Source organism: Cyanistes caeruleus, chromosome 15, assembly GCF_971803275.1.
Source record: "Cyanistes caeruleus chromosome 15, bCyaCae1.hap1.1, whole genome shotgun sequence".
Classification (NCBI taxonomy): Eukaryota; Metazoa; Chordata; class Aves; order Passeriformes; family Paridae; genus Cyanistes; species Cyanistes caeruleus.
In genome coordinates this window covers 386139-411634 of record NC_141715.1, presented here as the reverse complement: position 1 = coordinate 411634, position 25496 = coordinate 386139, and the positions used below count along the sequence as shown (strand labels likewise).

The 25496-nt window shown below is 53.6% G+C and overlaps 1 protein-coding gene across 2 annotated transcripts in view; it reads right to left on the bottom strand.

Moving 5' to 3' along the window:
- The window catches only part of PPP2R2B (protein phosphatase 2 regulatory subunit Bbeta), a 67061-nt gene that overhangs the window by 3864 nt on the left and 37701 nt on the right, over positions 1–25496 (bottom strand). For both annotated transcript variants that reach the window (XM_023935788.2, XM_086851253.1), the window contains 5 exons: positions 10459–10556; positions 9128–9293; positions 7809–7921; positions 1886–2063; positions 652–816 (listed from right to left, as the gene is read on the bottom strand). In XM_023935788.2, coding sequence (XP_023791556.1) covers positions 652–816; positions 1886–2063; positions 7809–7921; positions 9128–9293; positions 10459–10556 — 720 coding nt within the window. The remainder of the gene's footprint in view (positions 1–651; positions 817–1885; positions 2064–7808; positions 7922–9127; positions 9294–10458; positions 10557–25496) is intronic.

Below are 25496 nucleotides of genomic sequence, written 5' to 3'. Positions count from 1 at the left end.
CACACACACACACAGAGGAGATGCCAGCACGAGGGTCCCAGCACACACTCACACACAGAGGAGATGCCAGCACGAGGGTCCCAGCACACACTCACACACAGAGGAGATGCCAGCACGGGGGTCCCAGCACACACTCACACACAGAGGAGATGCCAGCACGAGGGTCCCAGCACACACTCACACACAGAGGAGATGCCAGCACGAGGGTCCCAGCACACAGCTGGTGCTGCCCAGTCCCTGAGTGGGTCTGTGAACCAAAGCCAGCGGCCGGGCAGATCAGGGGCTCGGAGTAGCTATTTTTGCTTTGGGCTGAAGGCTTCTGTGTGGCTTTGCTCCTGCTGCAGAAGCAGATCTGGGCTGCTGAGCTCATGGAAAGGATTTCTGAGCACTAATTCTCTCTTATACAACAAACCTACTTTCTGTGGCACTGAGCGGGTGCTGCCCTGCCTGCAGCAGCTCCCTCCTCCCGCAGCAGCCTTCCCAGCTCCCCCTCCACGGGAGCAGCTGAACCCCGAGATGGCCCTGGCTGATCCTGTGGGGATGGCAGCCATGGGGAGAAAGGAAGGAGGCTCTAGGGCAGACCCGAGCCCAGCTGGGTCTCCACTGGCGTTCTCGCTCTGTGCCAGGCCAGGGCCGCGGTGCCGCACTCACACTTGGCGTGGCGGTCGCAGAGGGCAGCGGCTCGCATGTCGCACAGGCGGATGGTGCCCTTGCTGCTGCTGTACACGAAGGTGTTGCAGTGGTGCGGGTGGAACTCGGCCGCCGTGATCACCTCCGTCAGCTCCTCCATGTTGGCCGGCTTGATGTCCACGATGTCTGGCGAGGGAAGTCAAGGAGCCAGCCCGGACTGATGGCTCTGGGCACCGGCGCTGCCCCTCAGCCCTGCAGGCCGCGTGTTCCATCGCACCTCGGGCAGAACCGCAGCAGTTCTGCGGGCCCAGCCCGCTCCTGCAGGGGGAAGGCCCAGACCCAGTATGTCTTCTGCTAAGCTGGGACCCCCAGCTCTGGTATCACGGCTGGAAGACCCTCTGTGGGGCATGAGACCTCATCTGCCCACCTACCCCGGGCCACAGGAAATATCTTTTAGTGCAGCACTGTGGCACGGTGAGTAACCATACTGAAAACAGCAGTGGCAGCAAAGCCCAGGGAACAACAACCAACAGAAAACCCCTGTCTAAGTCCCTTGGGCCACATGAACTCCCTGAGGTTTGACACGGATTTAGTACTCCCCACCCTCATTCTTGCAAATACGCAGGCTCCACAGCCCTGCTCTCCTGCAGCCACTCAGAGCTCCCATAGCCACATGCCTGTGTCTGCCGAAACCCTCTCCATCTGCCCAAGTCATGCCCCAGGGATTTCTCAGCAGGAAACACCATATAAATACCACCAATGATTCGTGCCCTGGTTATTATTTCTGACGTGCCTGTTAGGAGTGTGCCTGTCACCACCTCATTTGTAGAGCGGTGACTGGCAGCCTGTCACCCGCTGCAGGGTGTAACGGGGACGCACCGCTAGTGCTTCCATCTTCCCTAAGGCATCTGTCTCCTCCCCTGCCTGCCCCACCAGACCCTGCGGGCAAATTCAGACATGTGTCACCCACAGGTGGGGTGACAGCAGCAGTGGTGGCAATGGCAGCTGTGCCGTGGGCTCCAGGTGGGTGCTGGGCATGGCCTGGCGTGCCGCCGCGGCACAGCAGAGATGAGAGGGCAGTGCCTGGAGAACGACACATGGGCTGGGACCTTCGGTGCTCTGCAGCCAGGTGCACACAGGCAGCACCACAGCCAGGTGTGGGGCTGCCAGCTGCTGCACTGCCCGCTCTGTCCCCTGGGGCTGCACCTCACGGAGACCCAGGACCATCCCCAGAGCCACTCACACCAAAGGATACTAAAACTTTGATTTGTGATTTCGAAATTCCACAGGTTTATCCTCAGGTCATCGGCTGACATGTAGGTCTCGTAGTCGCTGTTGACGGAGATGGAGTTGATGTGGTAGGTGTGTGCGTTGGCGAACACCCTCCGAGGAGTGGCCTCCACCATCAGGTCCATGGGCCGAAGCACGGGGACCTGCAGGGAGGGGAGCAGAGCATCAGCACCCAGGGACACCGTCCGGCGGGCCCGACCCACAGCAGCACCTGACACGGGGGGTGCCCTCACGGGGTCCCACAGAGCTCTGCTGCCAGTGCTTTACCCACCCGCTCCTAACAGCCTCTCTCCAGGCACACCTAATGCCTTCCCAAGTCTATGACAAAAGCCATCTAATTTTGAGAGAGGCTTCAGGATGGTTAGAGCACAGTGAAGCAGTGAGAGCCTAGTAAACCAGGCTCTGATCTTGCTGCAGCAACTTTTCCAGCTTTGAAACAAAACAAACAACCAGAGAACCTCTTCCACCTCATTTTGTCACTGTTAGCTGGGATCTGAAATTCCTGGAGCATTTCTGACAGAAATATATTTCTTGAGAGAGCCAGGTCAGCATGATTTTTCTTTAAACTTTTTTGCATTTGTCTCACAGTGAAGTGGTGGAGATAAGAGATGAGAAGGAACAGAGCAAAGGAAACACAGACAGGGACAGAGGTAAGGACCAGGAACAGAGCTGTGGGTGTTTGCCTTTAGATAAATCAGCATAACCCCTTGGGGAGTGGGGAGATTGCAGAGGGGACCGTGTGTGAGGAGTGGGGTCAGTAATAACTTCGGACACAGTGCTCTGAAGGCAACTCGATGTACCAGGAATGTGTCAGCCCATGCTCCTGCTTGCCAGTGAGCTGCTTCCTCCAGCTACTTCATTACCTGTGTTATCTGTGTGCTGCCTGAAGAGATTTCCCTTGGTTGCAGAGGTGGGGATGGGAGTGACAGCCAGCTGGAGAGACACGAGAGCACTGGTGCTGCCAGCTCAGAGCCTGAGCCTAATGTGATGAGCCTGCACGCTAATTGCACCTGGCACGGCCAGTGATGCATGGCCTGCACCGAGGGATCCTGCTCAGGCAGCCGGGGCTGGGGCCAGCGCCTCGCCCAGGGACCACAGGGACCGGCTGTCAGCGCAGAGCACGGGGCTGTGCAAAGGGAAAGGGTTCAGGGACCTCACTGGGCCTGGCTGGGCACAAAAACAAGCACAGCAAGGGCTTGGGCAGCGGATTGTGCTCAGCGAGATGAGCCTGGCCCAGCACAGCTCGCAGTCAGGCCCTGGGCGAGTTCCTGTCCCCAGCCCGGGCTGACACCGCCTGCAGCTCCCGGTGCCCCAGCACAACTCATTCCCACACGGCAGTCACTCACAACCACAGAGCTACCACAAACTCTTCAGCCAAGAACATTCTCCTCACATTACTTCAGAGCCAAATCCTGGGGAGACTTTTTTTAATGTCTGGGACTTGGCCTGTCACCAGGTAAAACCCCACAAGAGGGACAAACCTGGTTATCCACGAGTGGTTTGCTAAAGCAGGTATTTTTATCTGCTACAGTGGCAAGAATCTGCACTGAAGTATGGAAACCAGCATGCCCACATGCTGCAAGCTCCTGCTTAAGGGTATCAGCAATGGAGATTTAACTCTGAAAGCACCGAAACTTTGAGGCAGGAGCAGTGAGGAATTTGCTGGGAGCAGACAGTGAGCTCATTCCTCAACAGCAGCACAGGGGACCCTGGCTCAGGACAGCCCAGCCAGATCTCAGCCAAAGTGGAGACCAACAAATGGGGCAATGTGACAGCAACTGGAACCGCTTCTTGTGGTTTTTTGAAACAGGCACAGGCCAAGTCAGCTTCTGCCCAGCCCACCAAGATCAATCAGCAATGCCACAACAATCCTGAACAGCAGAGACCTCCTTGTGCATACCTGCTCCAGCTCCAGAGCTCCAGCTCCAGAGCTCCAGCTCCAGAGCCCACCTCAGGGCAGGCTCTGGTGTCACACACACTCATTATTAAATGGTAATTCAGTGTAACAAAGCACATCAAGTACACACAAAGACTGTCAACAAAAATAAAACACTAATAAATTCAATTACTTTGTTTTCAGGAAGGGGGGCAATGCCAGTCACTTTTCATTTAAAACAAAGCAAGTCTTAATTTTGATCCCTGCTTTTAGCAGGTACCCCCTGCAGAAGACATCCCACTCACTCTGAGCACACATGACACTTGATTCTTCTCCCTGTGTCTGCTGGAGGCTTCCCCTGTCCTGGGTTAATGAGACACTAATCCTTTCTTGAGCTGTGAAATTCATTTTCCTGATGGTTGGGGTGGAGAGAGCTGGCACGTCCCTGCCGTTCCCACCACTGCTCCTGTGCATCCTCCTGCCACCTGCAGTCCCGAGAGAAGGGCCATGGCACAGGGGACGTGGTGTCAGCAACTGCCCCTGTCCCCATCAGGCTTCCCCTCTCGTGGTCTGTCACTCTGACTGTCACCAAATGCTCCCTGCAGAAAAGCTCTGTGTGGCCGAGCCCTCCATGTCACCCACAGTGCCATGATGGACATGGGCAGTGGAATCCCAGAATTTCAGCGTTTCTCAGGAATGCCTCATCCTCTGCCCAGAAGTGCCACATGGCATCAGTGTTAGCAAAACACAGGTCAATATATGGGGGAAAGATCAAGGACTCGGCTCCTGGGATGGCAGAGTCACAAACCCCCAAAGGCCAAGGCCCACCTGTGTCAGGTTTGGGTTGCCCCTTCCTGGGGGTCAGGTGGGGCCATGGAACTCCCATACAGCCCTGCAGTGGGATGGGACACAACCACCTGCACCCAATGTGAAAGCAGTGCTGGGAATCTTCACAGGACACACCAGAGGCCAGGAATTCCCAAAGGGTGTGAATGTGGCAGGGCTGGCTGCACTGGGACCACTCACACATTTCTGTGCAGTGGACAGGAAGATTTTGCTGCCAGTTACCTCCATGGAAACCCTCTGGGCACAATGGACTGCACTGGACTTACACTGAAATCCCAACCTGAGCCAGAGCAGTGACCATAAAAAATCCCAATAAATAATTCATTAGGTGTCTACCCAATCCCCACCTTGCCAGGGTGAGCAGCTGCAGCCACAGCTCTGTGGTTACCTGACAGGTGTGGCAGAACTGGCCCAGGCAGCTTCCCCTGCCACCTGCTGCTGGGCACCAGCGTGCTCACCTTGAGCAGTGAGCTGGTCTGAACTGGCAGATGGGGAGAGCTTTTCTCGCTCCTGCGCCTGCAGCAGGGCACACATTTCCCCTGTGACAGCTGCCCAGCAGCAGTGCCAGGCCAGCACAGCGGGCACCGAGCAGCCCCGCTCCCCCAGCCCCACAGCAGCGTGGCCAGAGCTCAGCGTGCTCCACAGCATCTGCTCCAGTGGGATTAGTCGAGCTGAAGCTCGGATTGACCCCAGCCTTGAGTCTCCAAGACGGAAACTGTAATCCGGTCCCTGGCAAATCAGGGAGCAGAGCAAGTGCTCAGGGATAAATCCAGTGAGTTTTCCACCTGCCCCAGTGACTAAGCTCCTCCAGTAGCTGAGCTTTTCCAGGCATGGAATGTTCCCCAGCATTCATTTCCTACCCACAGAAGTTACATTCTGTGACTGCCCAGTGCCACCTCAAGCGTAGCATTTTGCAGACAAAATGAGCATCAAACACTATTTTCCTGGCAGACTGACAACTTCACACTGCTCACAGCTTTGTCACATTCAACCTGCCCTGTGACATTCAGAGGGGACCTTCCTACAGGAGGACAAAGCTGCTGCCTCACTGCTTGTCCACACAGCTGATGGAGCTGCTGCTTCCATCTCTTGTCCTGCCTTGTCGCTGAAATGCTCTGCAGAATGTGTACAAGGAAAAGAGGCAAATCTCTTTGCTGAGGCAGAAAGGCAGCAGACCCAGCAGACCTCCTCCAAGGCATCTCCCATCACAGGCACTATGGGACTGCTGTCAGGGGAATCTGATGGAGGGGGCACAGCACAGCCTCCCTGCAAAACTGTGCACAGGGGCCAAGAAATCTGTGTCGGCCAAATGGGAGACACAAACCAGGATTTATGATGGAATTTGCTGGAACTGAGAGAGCCAAGTGGCAGCTCTTACGAGAGGGCTCTGTGGCAGTCACAAACACGAAGACACGGGCACACAGCGGCCCTGTGACACCGTCCCAGCAGTGGCACTTGGGGTGCCACCCCAGACTGCCCTGACTGTGAGGGACCAAAGCAAACACATCCTCTCTTTGGAAAGGTTTATGCCCTGGATATCACTTGAGTTAATTATCTCCTGCATACGTCCCAAGGCACAGGTACAGCGAGTGGCACTCGGGAGCACACTGAGGCAATGACACAAGGTCAAAAGGCTGCAGCTGTTGGACTGGGGGTGATTCAAATCAACAGAGCTCTTCTAATGACAGTACACACCTCGCTACACAGCCTGAGCAGAGTTAAATATTCCTTTTGCACTATGTGGGTTAGAAATTCCTCAGAGAATGATGCTCATCAAGTGCATTTAAACCATTAAACCAAATGGGTGAGAAATTTTGGCAGCAAGGTGAATTTAAAACCCTTTTTCACTTGTCTGCGGTTGAAAATTAAACCATGGATGAATGTGGCTTTAATTTAAAACACACCCATCACAGGACAATTGCACGTCAGTTTTACACCAAGCTGCAGCTATGTAAATAACTTTCCAAGTAGAATCATCAAAACATTAGATCAAATGGGGCTGGTGGAAGACTCCTCAATCTTCTGTCCTCAGGGACCAGCGGCACTGCACAGCAGATACCAATAAGCATCACACCGAGCACTTGAGACGTGTTTGACCTCCCAGTGCCCTGCATCGCCCACCAGGAGCAGGAATGGCAACAGCAGACACCAAACAGCTCCTCCAGGCACTGAGCCATGCACCAGGTGTGCATGGGCTGAGACTCAAACAAAGGCTGAAACCTTCAAGGCAGTAAGTGAACTCCAGCCCTGTTCGGTTCTCTGATACTTCAGTATGACTTTCTACAGGGGAGAAAGAAATCCCAGGGCCTTCCCAGGCTGTTTGACCAGAGAAGGAAGCACCACCTGGGTTAACACCCTTAACACTGCTGCCTTTCCAAATCCTGCCTCCCAACCTGCCAAGGGCTGACAGCCCCAGCGCCAGCAGCCAGATGCCAAGCAAACCTCTCCAACATGCTGTCAGCATGTTAGGCTGGAAATGCTGCCTGGAACATAACAGCAGATACACATCTACATGAAATAAATGCTCACTTGCTCTGTAAACAAAAACACTGCCAGTCACCAGGAGCAACTCTGTACAGAGACAAGAATTAACTGCCTGCCCAGGGTTCTCAATGGCTTCATGCACAATGGAACTGGGACCCACAAAGCGAGGCAAACACAATCATAGTAACAATTTTATATGTATAAATATAAAACCCACAGGTATTCAAAATTCTGACAGGGTGTTAATAAATTACAAGCTGGTCTGGTCCGATTAATGTAAGGACCAGGAGGAAAACTCATTTGGAGAAAGTACTTCTGCTCCTACAGCAGCAGCTACATTTGGGAATGCTCCAAGCTGGGAGAGCTGCTGCCCTGCCTCGCCACTGGGATGGGCCCAGCCCGTGGGGCAGCACAGCACCCTGCAGCACCAGACTCAGGACACAAGGCAGTGCTGGCAGCACGTCTGCCCAGCATCAGCACAGCCCTGGCATCCACGGCAGCTCCCTCCTGCACCCCCACGCACCAGCCACAGCACCGGCCTCCAGTACCAGGATGCCCTTGGACATCAGCCATGGCAGGATGGCACTGCAGGTCCCACGGCACACAGGTGACACCAGCAGCAATTTTCATCCAAGACCCCGCAGGGAACGGCTCCTCAACCGCCACAGACCCTCACACTCACCCGTAGCACGGTGATCATGGAGGGGTCTCGGAGACGGCCATCCTCATCCTTGAGGTTGTACCCCTCTGGCCTCTTGTCCCGCTCGCTGACCTTCCATAGCTTCACAGTCTTATCTGGGGGAGGAGAGAGGAGAGCATCACCGTGGCCACTCCCTGAGACTGACGAGCCACGGCCACACTGGCCTGAAAATCCCCCTGTGCCCGCAGTGCACGTGCTGAAGTGCTGATAGATGTACCTGTGCCCTGGACTCGCCCCTGGGACACGACCAGGGCGTCTGTAGCTCAGCCAGAGTCACGCTGGCATTCCCCACCCAGCACTCCCTGAAGGCAGCTCCCAGCCCCTGCAGCTCCCTCTCTCCTCCCAGTGCCACTGAGCCCCCGCAGAAAGAACACCAGGAACACGTGGGGTTGTTCTGAACAGCGGGGCTTTCTTCTCTCCCTCCTGGCAGGCACCCCATACATAGTTTATCATCACTTCCACCAGGTTTCATACAAAACCCCATCATCCATCTTCATTTTCTCTTTTACACAGCAACTCCAAAGCAGTGACAATTAATTTTGTTTTATTAACGTGCTCTATTTTGGGGGGTTCACTATAAAATGTTAGTGTAACAGTAAGAACGAAATGAAGCAGCATAACACAGGAGTATTTCCAAACTAATTGTTTCAATAACCTGCCTGCATATGGCACACCACCCAAATTGAAGGGTGATATTCCTGTTAATCAAAAAACTATTTAAAAACTCAATTAACAGAACATTATGCTGTATAATTAATCTTCATTGCATTTCAATGATTCTCCCCCAAACAAGTTTAATAAGTCTTTGAATTTTATTACAATGATCAATAGAGTCAATTCTATAACACAAAGTAAGTTGGTTATGGAAGATAATTAGACCCCTCCTTTTACCCTGAAATAATTAAGTCACATCCATCTTAAGGTCCCATTCATCCCAAGTAATATTCCTAGATCCTCAGTGATATTTATCAGAACATACCATGGAACTGCTGAGCTGAACACAACTGCAAATTGAAACAAAACACCTGCAGTTTGTCTTTAAAAAAAAAAGAATAGTCCCAGGATCCCAAGAATAAAAACTAGAAGTCATCAGCAGGGCAGAAGCCTCCCTCTCTCCCTCAGAGGGAGGGGCTGCCATGAAAAACAGCTGGTGCAGAGGGATTGAGCTCTGCCAGATCCATTCCCACAAGACACCTGTGTTACCCTGCAGGGAGGGTACTTAAAAAATATTTCCCCAAAGAAACACCACAGACTATGGCTGGGGTGGGAGCCCAGGGGCCTGGAGCAGCTTGGCCACATACCGTTGGTGGAGAGCAGGAAATACGCCGCGTTCTGCTGGGGCAGCCATCGGATCTTATTGATCTTCTCCTCGATCTCCAGGCTCTTCAGGTAATCGAACTCTGGCTCGTGGCTCTGGAAGGTGCTGTAGACATTGTACTCTCCCCTGCGGTGGGGCTGGTTCTTGCTCTGCGAGGGACAGGGAGGAGCTGAAGGTGCTGGCAGCTGGCTCAGGGCACTCTGGGGCTGGTGACAGCGAGTGCAGGGCTGAGTGCCCAGGCACGGCCTCTGCTCACACCACACTTGGTGTGCTCGGTGGGAATGGAGCAGGAATTGAGAAGGAATGGAGAGGGAACATAGCAGGAATGTGTCCCACCCCGTTGTCTGTCCCCAGTGAATGGCTGGGACCGAGTGCCAGCTCCTGCCAGGGGCTGCACCCAGGCACAGAGGAGCTGCTGGCAGCAGCTACAGGCACAGGATGGGCAGCCTTGGTTTGGGTGGGTGGGTGAAGCCCACCACCACATGTCCCCTTGAGCAGGAGCTGAGTAGATATGTTCAGAGTGATGCTGGGGACCTGAAGTTCAAGAAAAGCAGTAGAGTAATAGAAATGAGTAGAAATAGTAGAAATGAGAAATAGTGCTGGAAAGGCTGATGAAGTGTCTAGACATGTGATGGTTAACCACTGAGTTCTCTTCAGCATATGTAGACATAATTTTAAAGCTTTAACTTTGAGAAAAATTTAAAATCTTCATTGGACCATGACATGTCTCATGCCCAGGTCTGATGTATTCTTTCCTGCACAGCTGAGGACAGGTCCCGCTGGCTCAGGCCAGAGCAGCTAACTGGGACAGCTTTGGAAATGGTGGGGACCATCCTAGGCAGCAGGAGCTGGCACAGCTGCCCCAGCCAGGCTGGCCAGGTGCCCACCAGAGCAGGGCCATAGGGCCAAACACTCACTTCTCCAGCAGGCACAACCTCCAGCTTCCAACAAAGCATTTGCTAACACTTCCTGGGCAAAGCTTTGGAAGGGAAACATAATTGTTGCATCCATCTATGCTTTCCAGAACTTTGGTGGTGTGGGGTGGTGCCATCTCCAGATGAGAGTGAGACTCATCTCACTCTCAGATGTGCTGCCCAAGCCCTGTGGCAACTGGAGCAGAAGAACGCAGGCAATGTGATGTTTGGAAGGTGTTTGGCAGGAGGAAGTCTGGCCCTGCTGATGTTAATAGCTGTTCTTCAGCTTGTAGTATGCCAGGAGAGCTCTGAGCTTAGGAGTGACACAGGCAGATTAGGGAACAGCAGGATGCTTCACTTAAAAGGATAAAGTGGGCATTTTGCATTCACTGGCACTTACCTCCTGCTCCCGCTGAAATATCACAACCCGGCCCCCCTTGTCCCCTGTCGCCAGTAACTCCCCAGTGTGGTTGAACTCAACTGTGGAGATGATGTCAGCTGGTAAAGAGAAGACAAAGACAATTTAAGTATCTGCAGCCTCACTTCCACAGGCATCCAGAAAGCACCATGCCCTGTACAGCTCTGCATGCCTTGTCATTGCTCTGTAGCTGTGGCATCTCCATAAATTCCTGGTTTTCTATCGTCTCTAACACTAAATGGACTTGGCATTTTGGAACTACGCTGTCATGAACCCAGACCTGCCTGGTGCTCCTGCCCCCCTGCCCTGGCCTGTGCCCCAGCACTGGTTCCAGTGGGATTTCCAGGGACTGAGACTGTGTTAAATACAGCCTGAGGACCTCTGTGAGCAGCAGGGGCACAGGGCTGGGCAGTACAGCACGGCACACAGCATGGCACAGCATGGCACACAGCATGGCACAGCATGCTCCCCTCCTGCCTTGGGGAGTTGCCCACACCCCTTGGGGTGACACCATCAATTCCTGGGACCTGGGGAGGGCTTGGTGCCAATGGTGCCCTGGCATCTGATCTTAGCACCTGGCTGATGGGCAGATCTTGCTCCCACCTGGCCCTTGTGCCCTCTGCCTGGGGTGGTGCTTTTTTTTTTGCAGACAAATTCAGATACCTTTGATCTCTCTCCCTGAGCTCCCCAGCTAGAACAGCTGAGGTGACCACATCTACACTGCTGCTTTCCTCTGCCCATTGCTGGATCTACCATCACCTCCCAAGGGAACTAAAAGTGATGCCTTTCAGCCCTCCATCAGCTGAAAAGCCACTGCACTGGCACCACTCCCCCACGGACCAGGGCACCATCTCCAGGGTTCTGGGCTCAGAGGCAGGAGAAGCCAGGGGACACACAGAGACCTGTTACTGCAAACGCTTTAATCTGCAGTGTTTACCCTTGAGGCAACGCAGGCGGGAGCTGCTAATGATTGGATTCATTTGGCCTATTTTTAGAAGAATGTCAGAGGTTAATTCCACGGCAATTAATGCCCAACTGGTGTTCACCCACTGCCTGGGGAGCCACACTTCACCAGCATGAAGCTGGGGAACTGGAAGAATGACTGCAGCCTTGGAGCCTCAGCACTGGGTGCAGGATGGATCCTGCGATGAACAGCACTTGGCCATGACAGCTGCCAGCTCACTCCTACCATCTGCACTCCCTGCCCTTCTCACCTGTGCAGCAGCAGGACTGGCAGGGCTCAGGGCTCAGGGCAGGGCCAGCCCTGGTGCTGGCCATGGCTGCAAACACTGGCTGTGCTCACAGGCCATGGCACTGCCCGGGATGTGGCCACCCCCACTGGGAGCCCTCTGAGCACCGCTGTGGTTCCTCCTGGTTCCTCCTGTGCGCTGGCTCTGGTGTGCGCCAGCAGAGAAAGCCTCAGAGACATATAACCTGAGCTGTCCCCTCTCCCTCCCCACGAGTTTTATCCCAGATACAGACTAGAAAGCTACTTCAGCAAATGAGAAAAGACAAAATGCAGCAACTGGCCCAAGCTTCTGGAGCAGCTCAGAACACCACTGAGGCTCTGTCTTCCAGGACACCAACCCAGACAGCATTCACCAAACACACACCTCATGCTGTGGCATCACCCAAAAAAGGCACCTCAGAGCCCCCTGACACAGCCATGGGCTCCCCCAAACAACACCTCTGTGCCCCAGACAGCATCCCAGCTGAACAAGAGACTCCAGGCAGCCTGGAGAGTTAGAACAGACAACCCATGCTGGCAGTGTGGGCCACTCACCAAAACACACCACTGCTCACCACACCAGTGCTCACCAGTGCACACCAGTGCTCACCAGTGCTCACCAGTGCTCACCACACACACACACCAGTGCTCACCAGTGCTCACCAGCACTCAGCAGCGCTCACCACACACACCAGCGCTCACCAGTGCTCACCACACACACCAGTGCTCACCAGTGCTCACCACACACACCAGTGCTCACCAGTGCTCACCAGTGCACACCAGTGCACACCACACAAACCAGCACTCACCAGTGCTCACCACACACACACCAGTGCACACCAGTGCACACAGGCAAACAGGGCTAGACTTGTTGGCACTGAGCTAGAGAGCTCCAAGGCAAAACACTTGATTCCTTCACATGGAACCCACGTGCCTTGTGGCCATCATAGCTGGGACACTGTGCCAGGAAGGGTTTAACCATCTCCCAGCACTCAGGAAGGCTGAGGAGTGCTGCAGAGGGGCTGAGCTCCACTCTGGCTCACAACAGTGGAGTGGACTGCAGCCAGGCATGGGCAGCACCTGGCAGAGATCTCAGTATTTTGGAGTTAAAGTTAAGGAATGAATACTGAACTTCTTTGGATCACCTGCTCTTCTGTCTTGTTTGGCTCTGAACTGTTGGTTAAATATCATTCCCATTCGGCAAGGTTGCACAAGCACCACATTCAGCAAATTCCTCCCAAAGGGCAGGACAGGCATTTTTAACACCTGTTAGAGGCTGAGGAGGGACACTGGGACAGGGCAAATTCCATCTGTGCTGCTGGAACCCATCCACCTCACTACAGCTTGTGACAGTCCTGCAGAGCCAGAACCCAACTGCAATTCCATGGAATGGCCATTGGGTCCAACACAGGTGAGAACAAACACATCCCTGGTGAGCTATCCCAAAGCAGTCTCCTGTTCCCCCAGGTAACTGCAGCCACTGCTGCCAGGAGCCAGAGCAAAGTCAGACACCTTCAAGCACTGAAATTCTGTGTTTGGCACTAAGTCTGGCTCAGCAGCTCCAGCTCAACCCTGGCTCACACAGAGGTTTTCATGCCTGCAGCAGGTGACCCTGCCCTGGAGAGCATCGCTGTGAAGTCGTGGGCTGAGCCTGCTGTCACTGAGCCGCTGGGTGACGCTGGGAACAGGCTGGGAACTGCTCCAGCAGCAGCCAGGGCACTCAGTGGCTCTGGCTGGGCAGTGCTAACGTGCACCTCATAACGAGACATGCCGCTTCCTTCTAAAATTACTCAGTTGAAAATGTACCTGTTTTGCTCTATTTAATCCTCTCCATTACCAGCTGCTGGTTTTAGGTCATTCTCTTTTCAATGAATTAAAAATAACTTTGTGTGCCGCAGCGAGGGATTTTTCAGACATGATCTAATGCACCAGCCTGTGAGCAGAGCTGTGGTCTGAGACACCAGGGCCAGGCACCACAGACACCCTCATGCCACCCCAGTCCATTCCCACTGCACCCACTGAGAAGGGGTTCCAGCCCCACAGATTGCCCCAGACCTGCTGCTTACTCATGCCCATCATCAGGACTTCAGACACGGGTACCAAGAGAGCCTGGCTAACAACACCTTTCATATGTTAAAAAAAATACCCTAAATATTAAAAAATCCCTCTTCTGAGTAGAAGTATCCGACCCAAGCCCAAATCCACCACAGCTGACAGAAGCATCATTCCTCCAGCACCCATGGGCTGGGCACTGGCTCTTTTCCCTGGTGTGTGCAGGCAGCAGCAGCAGCCTGGCACAGAAGAACATCCAGAGGGCAAATGGGGGGTCCCACGGAGGTAACAGCTCAGGAGCACAGAGTGGCACCAGCTGCTTCCCAAAGGTGTCTCTGAACAAACCAGAGGTCACTCGTGGCTGCTGTTCACCCCACCTGCTGCCCTCAAGAGACACGGCAGGGTGGTTCCTGATGAAAATACACATCATTTGTGTTGAGATGATCAATAATTTATGCCCATTTCTCTGAAGGTTCCTTCAGCAGTTTTGTGACAACAGAAAGGAAAAAAACCTTGCCTGTTTTTTGCTTTTCATTTCCTTCATCACCTCCTACACACTCAGTGCCCCAATGCGGGAATTTAAAGCAAACAGTTTCCATGGAGACCCAGCCCGCCCTCCTCCTTCCCCTCCCATCCTCCCTTCCCTCGGCATCTCTGTGCCTTCACGCTCTCATGCTAAAAATATCCAAGATGGGATTTGATTTCCGCCGTAGCAATACAGTTTTATCAGAAAAATGGGAAATTTACAACACACCCCCCTCCCCCTCTCCCAGCGTGGAGGAAGGCATGCTCTCTGCCAGGAACAGGGAATGAATCTGTTATTAAAAAGAAAGAAGATAAACTAGGGAAGCTGCAGTCAGTGCTGAGACCTGGATTGCTGGAGCAGCCTGATCTGCAGCAGGGAGCTGCCCACACAACCACCCCTCTCCTTCTGCCCGCCAGGGCAGGGCTCTGGTCCCATCCCTGCTCCTGGAGCTTCCCAGGCACATCATCTCTGCTCCTGGAGCTTCCCAAGCATCTTGTCCTGGCTCCCAGAGCATTCCAGGCACACCATTCCCCCTCCTGGCACATCCCACCTGCTCCAGCTTCAGCAGCAGCTCCGTGCAGAAGGGCCCTGGTGCCACCTGTGCTGGCGGGGAGGCCACAGGACACCAGCCCTGTGCCAGCAGCACGGGATGGACACAGGATGACAGCCCAGGCCAGTACAGCCACTCCATGGTGCCAGCAACATCCCTGGACTCAAACCCGCTGGGCAGAGGGTGCCCCAGCCCTCACAGGGCTCTGCCTACTGCCTGCCTTCCCGTGGAACATGCCTCCTTTGGGGTGAGAAGTGACAACCAGGTCTGTGGCCACACACAATCATGGAATCATTCCTAAAATCAAATCCAACCATTCCCCCAGCACTGTCAAGGTCACCGCTAACCCATGTCCCCAAGTGCCACATCTACATATCTGTTACATCCCTCTAGAGATGGTGACTCCATCACTGCAGCCTGTGCCAGGGCTGGTCAGCACTTTCAGGGAAGGAGTTTTTCCTAATATCCAGCCCCAACTTCCCCTGGCCCAGCCTGAGGCCGTTCCCTCTCCTCCTGTCCCTGTTCCCTGGGAGCAGAGCCCGACTCCCCCGGCTGTCCCCTCCTGCCAGGGACTTGTGCAGAGCCACAAGGGCCCCCTGAGCTCCTTTGCTCCAGGCTGAGCCCCTTCCCAGCTCCCTCAGGAATTCTCCAGCCCCTTTCCAGCTCCTTCAGCTGCTCCTCACCAGTTTCGTGCTCCAGACCCTTCCACAGCTCCGCTGGTCTCCCACTCCCAGGCCCAGGAGCTGTCCTGATGACACCATTGAGCCAATTCCCTCCCCAGACAGAATTCTGCATTTCTTGGGCAGCCCCTGCCCTCCCCTTCCCTTGACCTGCTGCTGAGCCCCTGCCCTGCTGTGCCCACTGAGGCTGGTGCCAGGGACAGGAGGGGTCTGCACTGTCTATAAACCACTCAGCCCCACACACAAAGCCTCCAACTGCAGATGGTAATAAATTGGGAAGCACCATAAATAACAGCAAACCAGGCTGCCAAAGGAAGGATTTAGATCATTCAAATCCCAGGCTATGAGTTGCCAAACCGAGTTTAATACTGATAAGTGTGGGATAATACCTCACCACAACCACATCCCTCATCCCCCCATCAGACCCCTCAAGAGTGATGGTTCAGGGCTTTGCCAAGGAGACAGAGATGTGGCCCCCAGCTGGGAGCACAACCAAGCCACAAACAGTGGCCACTCCCTGACTGCTGCTTGCCCATGAGGGAGAAAGCAAATGGGACACCAAGGGGTCCTGTTAATTGAGAACAAAACATATACCTGAAACTGCTCAGGTGGATGAAGAAAGCACAAACAGGTAATGAAAAATTAAGAGGCTTATGGAGGGAATGTCTGGTAAAGGGAGAGCCAGAGCACAAGTCCACCCAACCCCCTGTGAAGGTCTCAGTGAATCCCACTTCTCTGCATCCCACCACACCATGGCAAACGATGGACACTTGAGCTCAGAAAGGGGTTTTGAAAAGGACACAGACCATAGAATTACAACTGAATAATGCAGCACAATCTTCAGCCTCTCAAGGATGACTCCCAGGTCTGACCCTCGGTGACAGGCTGTGGGTCTTGCTTTGCTCAGGAAATGGTGAGACTCTACATTTCACTGTTTAAGAGACCTCTTTGGTTTCCCTTTCTGTCTGCCTCTCTTAAAACAAGCAAAAAAAGAGCTAGCAAAGTGTTTGCTCTGAAAGGCATGTGCTGTCAGTGATGAGGAATTCATGTCCATGGCAGGGCTTTACATGCAGTTTGATGGGAGCTGTGGACCTACCAATGCTCAGGCCTGGACACAGCAAGGCACCCTGAAGGAGCCAGAACCTTCTCTCCCCTCTGTCGGGCCAGATTTAACCCAGCACAGCCAGCAGCTGCAGCAGAGCTGGACCACAGCTCCCACCCCAGCGAGCAGAGCAAGAGGCTTTCAAAGACTGGAATGCAAATCTCTTCCCTGCCCATGGAAAAGTGTTCGAGAGGAGCTAAAACAGGGGGGACTTCGGGGCCCCTCAGTACAGAAATGGCAGCTAAAGAGGAAGAAAGGCCAGGCAAGGCCACGGAGCTGAAGGAGAAGTGGCATCCAAGTCCCACCAGAACAGGGCTAGGACAATGTGCAGGGTAGTGTGGGGAGCCTGGGCCATCAATCCTGCCCCAAACTGTGTGGTCTGTGGCAGGGGGTGTGAGGGGGGATGGCAGAGGACAGCAGAGGTTAAACTGCAATCCAATGGCATGAAAAATCACATGTGATTGATCGGCATTGATTATCTCCTGCTGAGGTGAATGATAGCCTGGGAAACAGAAATCAATCCCACCGCATTCAGCCCAGCAAGGCTCTGGAGCAGCAGCAAAGTTCCCTGAATCACCACGGCTTGCTGACACCACGAAGTGAAGCACAGCAAACCATGGTGTGGCACACAGCACAGCATGGCACAGCATGGCACAGTATGGCACACAGCATGGCACACAGCATGGCACACAGCATGGCACAGCACGGCACAGCATGGCACAGCACAGCACAGCATGGCACAGCACAGCACAGCATGGCACAGCATGGCACAGCATGGCACACAGCATGGCACAGCATGGCACACAGCATGGTACAGCATGGCACAGAGCATGGCACACAGCATGGCACACAGCATGGCACACAGCATGGCACAGCATGGCACAGCACGGCACAGCATGGCACAGCATGGCACACAGCATGGCACAGCATGGCACACAGCATGGCACAGCATGGCACAGCACGGCACAGCATGGCACACAGCATGGTACAGCATGGCACACAGCATGGCACACAGCATGGCACACAGCATGGCACAACACAGCATGGCACAGCATGGCACACTGCATGGTACAGCATGGTACAGCATGGCACAGCATGGCACACTGCATGGTACAGCATGGCACAGCATGGCACAGCACAGCACAGCATGGCACAGCATGGCACACAGCATAGCACAGCACGGCACAGCATGGCACAGCATGGCACAGCATGGCACACTGCATGGCACAGCATGGCACAGCATGGTACAGCATGGCACACAGCATGGCACAGCACGACACAGCATGGCACAGCATGGCACAGCATGGCACAGCATGGCACACAGCATGGCACAGCATGGCACACAGCATGGTACAGCATGGCACACAGCATGGCACAGAGCATGGCACACAGCACGGCACAGCACAGCACAGCATGGCACAGAGCATGGCACACAGCATGGCACAGTATGGCACAGCATGGCACAGCATAGCACGGCACAGTATGGCACAGCATGGCACACAGCATGGCACACAGCACGGCACAGCACGGCACAGCACAGTATGGCACACAGCATGGCACAGCATGGCACAGCATGGCACACTGCATGGCACACAGCATGGCACACAGCATGGCACACAGCATGGCACAGCATGGCACAGCATGGCACACTGCATGGCACACAGCATCGCACACTGCATGGCACACTGCATGGCACAGCATGGCACAGCATGGCACGGCACAACACCTGCCCAACCCCTTCATCCCAGTCAGGCCAAGGCTGTGGTGCAGGAGGGAGGACAGGCTTGGTAGAAAAGCACCGTGCCTGAAAACCTCCCATCCCTCGGCCCTGTTCCTGCCCTGTTCCTGCCCTGTTCCCTGCCCTGTTCCCTGCCCTGTTCCCTGCCCTTTTCCTGCCCTGTTCCCTGCCCTGTTCCTGCCCTGTTCCTGCCCTGTTCCCTGCCCTGTTCCTGCCCTGTTCCTGCCCTGTTCCCTGCCCTGTTCCCTGCCCTGTTCCCGGCCCTGTTCCTGCCCTGTTCCTGCCCTGTTCCCTGCCCTGTTCCCTGCCCTGTTCCTGCCCTGTTCCTGCCCTGTTCCCTGCCCTGTTCCTGCCCTGTTCCCTGCTGCAGGGGTCGGGCTGCAGTCCCGGCTCACCTGGGACCTCCCAGCAGCTGGGGCAGGGCTGGGCACACTGCTGAGCTCTGCTGCTGCCTGGGTACAGCTCCTCATCACAGCGACGTGATGCTGCAGAGCTAGCAGCAGCTGCTCCTCTTCCCCAAAATGGAATAACTCTCCTAGATTGAAGAGCTAAAAATACTGGCATATTCCAAATTTCTCTGCCCTTGTTATAACAAAGAGTAATTTCATGCTACCCAACCTAGACGAAAGAAACTCCCATTTGGCAGCAACCCCTGTGTCACTCAGCATCCCCCACCAAAGCACCCATTTCAGAATGCCAGAGTGCAAGAATGTGAATTTACATCACTCCACCATCCTGGTCAGGTGTAATTTACTGGAACTGCTGGAAAGGAGAGCTCAGGAGAAAATAACACCATGGAAGGGTTTGGCACAGAGACTCACAGGGAACAGAGGCTCTCACGGCCCCAGGTGCCCAGGACAAGGGCATGAGAAGAGTGGGGCAAACACTGCTCCAGAGCCCAGCAGAGACCATGCAGCCTTGGGATGTGATGGGTTGGGTCATCGACAGGAGCAGAATAATAAAACAGAAAAGAAAGTGAAGGGCAGCTTTCAGGCAGAACCGCAACTTAGCCCCTAAGGTGAGGAGGTGAACAGAGCACTAGAGCAGTAGAGCTGCCTTTGGCCCAGCTGCCCTGGCCGCTGGCCTGACCCAGCACCCATGCTTGCCCATCAGTCCCAGGTATGGACACAACACAAAACTCTTCTGTCTGCATCAAGATGCACAATTCATTAGCTCTTGGATTAATGGCAATTTTTAATTGGTCAGGCTATGAACACCTTATCATGCTGTTACACATCACACCTGTGGTGGTAGAACAGCACATAAATTAAGACAATTAGCCTGGGACCCAAGAATCTCTCTACCAGTGCAAATAATCCTCACTTTGGGAGGAAAACCAACAGCTCCTCTAGAGTGCCCCAGAACACTCTGCTGCCAGGACACCCAGAACAGCTCCACCAGTCAGCCCCAGCACAGCCCCAGCTCTGGGTGGGCTGGGACAGGTTCACAGGTGCCACCTCCGTTAACAGTCTGGGGCAGGACAGAGCCTCTGCACGTACACCTGAGATAACCACAAATCAAGGTCTACGGGACACGGCAACTTCTTTTAAGAAATCACAGAATATTCTGAGTTGGAAGGGATCTGCAAGGATCCCTGAGTCCATCACTTAGGTGTTTGTCCCATGCAGAGATTGAGCTCACAACCTTGGCGTTATTTGCACCATGATCTCACACGTGCACATCAGGGCAGCCCTCCTGACTCCCAGTGTCCCCATGCTGGGGCCAGAGGACAGTGCTGGGGCAGTGACTGGGGCTGGCAGCAGCCTGCCCTCCTGCACCCCCTGCACCCCTGCCCGAGCCTCCCCCAGCCCCCAGCTGCTCCCAGCCTGGGCTCTGCTGTGCTGCGGAGCTGGCTCACACTGCCAGAGCATTCCAGGCAACTCAGAACTGCTCTGTCCCTTGGCTCACTGCAGGATTTATGCTGCCATCCCTGTGCCAAGAGGCTTAGAGGCACAGCAGACACAACCTCCTCAAAATGGCTGATTTGGGCTTAGGAACAGTGACGGAAAATCCAAGTCCATCTGCAAAATATACCCTTAAAAAAATGAGACTGTAAAAAGCAGCTGAGCATTGATTGAGTCTCCACCCTTTCTACACTAAAATCTTTAAAAACTCCAATGATTTGTGCCACAGAATTGTCTGGGCACTTTTCATGCATTGGCATAAAAACATAAGGAACCCAAAAGTGGCCTGGTTCCAAAATACCTTCTGAAAACCTGTGATTTCCAGGGACATCATTGGTTGCTGAAAACCTGAGCATCTGACACGGGAAGCAGGAACTCACAGATGGTAACAATACTGAGCTCTTTGTATTTACAAGATCTTTATCTGCAGCAGGAACACAAAAGCTGCTTTTCTCAGAAGGTAACACTGTGGTGAACAGCGCAGCACCAGCTCTGGCCCTCAGCAGCAGCCGAGTCCTGGGGATGTTGCCTTGCAAACCCAGGAAATCTCAGATGCGCCCCCGCGTTAGCCGCTCTTACAGCCCAAGGGTCGGTGTGCAGACACGGGGATGGATGCTTTCCAACACACTTCTGTGCCATGCAGTCTGTCTTTCTGGTCATCTTGCTGCAGCCATCTGTTAGCTGATCAGCAAAAACTATTGACTGTTTAAAAATTTTAATTAGAAGTACCCAAACGTCAGCTAAGTGAGTAAAATTCGGGAGCAGCAAGCTCTGCTCTCACGTAGAGCAGCTATTTTCAGCTTACAACCCAATTTTGTTACCATCTTGCTCTGATGACATTCTCTGTCACATTATTCCAGTTTGATGCCCCTGGAACAAGCCCCTTGGCTGAACACGGGAGGCACAACACGCACCTACTGTGACAGAAGCTTCTCACAGAAACCTGGCACTGAGTTGCACAGGGGGATCCACAAGGGATCACAAAACACATTGCACTCCTGGGGACCCCAGCCAGGGGTGCCCGTGGGCAAACCTGGGCCCAGGGTGACTACAGCAGCTGCCTGCAGCAGGCTCAGCCAGGGAGGCAGCACCAGGACAGGGACAGGGGGCTGGCAGTGAGGAACAGTAGTGGATCAGCGGTGAGACACCATGGGCCTGGCACATGATGGGGAATGGGGGAGGCAAATGGGGAAAGGTGCTGACAGAATATGAACACCTCGTGCATGGGGAAACTGAGCCCTCTCTGCCATAATCCCCCTCTCCACAGCGAGCACCCACGGAAGCCGCGCCCATCAGAGTGGTGCCATTTGAAAAAAATGTTCTTAACGCTCCAATTCCAATTCTATGGGAGAGCAAACACACCAACACTGTGCAGACAGTCCTTGGCATTTGTTGCACAGATTTGAATTTAATCAGCTAAAAATGGCTTAATCCAACATCTGGGGCTGTACTGAGTAAGAGGGCAGCACAATGGGACTGGGGCAGGCAGTGCCACCCAGAGCACTGGGCTGTGCCACCCCCACCTCAGCACCCACGTCTGGGCAGACAGGATATTTCACTGACATCAGCCACCACAGAGCTCTGCCAGCAGCATTTCCCCTGTCCCAGCCAAGGCCCACTGCCCACACACCCCTCTCTGGGAGGTGGCATGGCCTCTTGGCACACCCCACTGCCCTCCTGGTTCCTTCAGGAGCTGGTGCCACTCGGGGTCCTCCAGGGGCTGTGCTGGCTCCGGAGTGCCAAGGGCGCAGTGATTCCTGTGCAGGCGGCCACTGCCAGGTTCTGCCTCCCGTGTGCCTCAATGCCACTGCCTGCCATGGCTCCTCCACTCCCTGCTGGGGCACAAACCCTTCACAAGGCTGTGCAAGAGCTCCCCATAACCCCCAGGCCCTGCATGGGGCCAGACCACAACAGATGCTGTATCTGCTCCCTCTAAAACTCCTTACAAATGATATTTTCTGCTTTAACATTTCCTCCCATGGAAGACGGATGTCTGTGCCATCATTTTCAATCTGCTCCTGGAAGAGCTTGTCTCAAGACATTTTCCTTGCAGTATTTTAATTAAACTTTCTTTCTTTCAATTTAGTGTTGGGTTCATTAAGTGACATCCTGAGCCACTGAAATGAATTGCTTAAAAGTGATTTGTGCAGCAGCTTGAAGGAGCAGATTGCAGCTATAAATGAGCCTGTCTTTGAACTTTACAAGTTTTGCTGCTTGGGGTGCAGAAAGCACCCAAATGCTACAAGTCCCTGGGGAAGCCCAAGGTCCCTGTGGGCAAGGCAGCATTCCTGCCTCCTGCTGGTAAATTACAGACAGTGAAAACCACTTGTTTATAAACTGCAAGTGCAAATAACAAATATTTCTGCTTGAAAAATAACAAATTTCTACATTCATCTATCTTTAGTGGAAACAAGCCCCTTATTAAGGGGCTTATTAAGGGCAGGAATAAACTCTGGGATGTTAGAGGCTTCCAAATGGAAGCATGGACATTCACTAGATCCTGTGAAAACCCTCTTCCTCTTCAGATGGGATTTAATTAAGTTGATTCTGACAGGGAATTAAAAGCCTTCGCTGGAAGCTCTTTTTCTGGTGTCAGGACTGTATCATTGAAGCTAAACATGGTGCTTCCCCAGGCAGGATCAGTGGAAAATATTTTTGATAAAACTCTTGGGCTGAGAAAATCTTGACATTGTTAATCCACCACAGTGCAGGGACCAGAGTCGGAGCTGAACCTGGCTGCTCCCAGTCAGGTCTTATCATCAACAGAAATCAGCTAGAGTGCATGGAAAAGTGATTAGTCTATTCTAAACTAGTGGCAAATGTGGAGCCAAGTGCAGAGGCACACAAGAGGCCAGGCAGGGCACGAAGCTGTCCCTTGCCCAGATGTGGCAGCTGTTCTGCCAGCAGCTCCACCAGCAGCACAACAACAGCCACAGCAACAGGCTCTGTGAAACACCCCACTCTCAGGCCACCAAGGTTCCTGTTGAGTAGTTTGGGATTCTGCCTCAAATCTGCTGTCACAGGCTATGCCTGATTCTGCTTCAAGTGATTGCCTGCCTGGCATTGCTACTCCTGCCCATGGGAATGGGGCTCTCAGCTTCTGGCCTGGAGCACAGCAGCTCCCAGCATCAGGCAGAGGACACAGCTAGCACCGGACAGCACTTGGAATGAAGCTCTGCTTAGTGGTGAAGATTGTGACTCCACTTTAATCGCAGGTGAATGGTGTGGCACCAAGGCATAACAATCCTGAACACAGGGCCATTACTGACATGAGAAGAGTGGGGTGAGTGTGAAAAGTGCCTGGATGCAGCAGGAGAAGGGTTAGTGAGTGTGTCTGCAGCACACATGGTCAACATCCAATAGATATTACAACATCCAACAGCTTCCACTGAAAAGCTGCAGTGATAAACAGTATGTTGTCTTACAGACCTCACCTTCTAAAAATGAGGTGAGAGCTGGGTACTTCACCTCTTTTCCTCCTCATGTTGCAGGTTACTGGATGTTACCTGACATTAGGCAACGCTGTTTCTATATGCCATCCATGGCTCACCCAATACTCATCCAAAGACAAGGCACTGGGCTTGCCTCTCTCACGCTCAGCCTGCTGAGGTTCACCAGAAAGGAATCATGTTGTCTGAGTAGGGCCATGCAGCAACCTCAGCTGCCTCGGTCACACACAGCTTCAGCTCACAGATCCCACCCAGATGCAGCTTCACCTCTGCTGACTCCAAGTGTCACTGCCAGCCCAGCCAAGCCTTTGCAAGTCTGGTGGTGTCCTGGAATGCTGAAGGGTTTGGGACAACCCCTGCTGCAAAGAGGAGCCAGCACCACGAGCACTCTCGCACAGCCACCTCCAAACACCACGTCTGACAGCAGGCAAGTGCAGCAGCAGTGACACTGGCAAGTGACATGCTAGCCACACAACATCCTCCTAACACAGCAACAGCTGCCATCAGCCACGTTTGCCTAGCCTCCACCACGGCAGAACGGAGAGCTGGAGAATCAACCGATGCTCTCAGATTGCAGAGCAAGGCTTGGGGCAGAGCAGGCACTGCCACTGCCCCAAGGTGAGACAGGGCTTCCTCCCAGGGATGGGGGAACTGTCCTTGGGCACATCACTTCCCCAAAAAAGCCATCACAACAAGAGAACTGCGGACACTCAACACGGTTCAGTCCCTGCCCATATGCCCAGGTGTACACTGGGAGTAAGGGTGTGGATTTTAACAGGTCTGCTGGGAAGCTGCTTCCTATTCTGATAGAAATCTAGGCATTATTTAATTCAAAACAGAAAACAAACTGCACCGTGGGCTGTGAGCACGTTTGGGCTTCATTCAGAAGGGGGAAAACTGAAAACACTAATTAACCCCAGTTGTTGGAAGAATGCCCTGCAGAAACATGATTCAGAATGGGTCACAAATCATAAAATAATAATAATAAAAAAAGCCACAATGCTCTGGGGACATTAAGCGATTACAGAGAGTTGTTATTTGGCTGATTTTCACACTTCATTAGCATGTGCATAATTTAACAAGTGAACGTGCTGAGGGCTGGCAACACATAAGAGCCACTTTCTTGAAACACGAACTGTAAATTGGGACACCACAATTACAGGGCTTGTTTTAAATCATGGTGGAAAAGCAACAGACATCAATTCCATGCCTTCAGCAGAAGAAATGGATGTTCAGGGACCACAGGCCAAGCAGAGAGATGCTATGAGAAGGTAGCTGCCCCTTTGGACGTGGCCCAGAGAGCCCAGCTTCACATGACTGGGAGCCACCTCAGTGCCATTTAACACAGAATTAGGTAAATCTGGATAAAAACAACACCATGAATCTGTGCCTTTCTACTGCTCCCACTTGTCTGGCACTCACCACAGAGCAGTGGGGACAGCACTGAAGCAGAGGGAGGACAGACTTTGGGAGTTACCATCAGAGCAGGCAACCTTCCAGCACACTCATTCCCTTCCCACAGGGAGAAACAAGGGCAGGAAACAAAGGCGATTTATCAGTACCAAGAGGGCACATCACATGGCAGGGGCAATGCCAAGACAAACCAGGCTGCCCAGGGCCCCAGGCTGGCAGCCCACAGGCATCCCACTCCAGTGGCTGTGACACTGGGGAACCAAAGGTTCCACAGCCATCAGCCATGGACAAGGTCACCCTGGTCCAGCAGCCCAGGGCTCGTGTTGTCCATCGCGGGGCTCCCACAGCAGCCAACAAGGCTGGGCAGACACAGCAAGC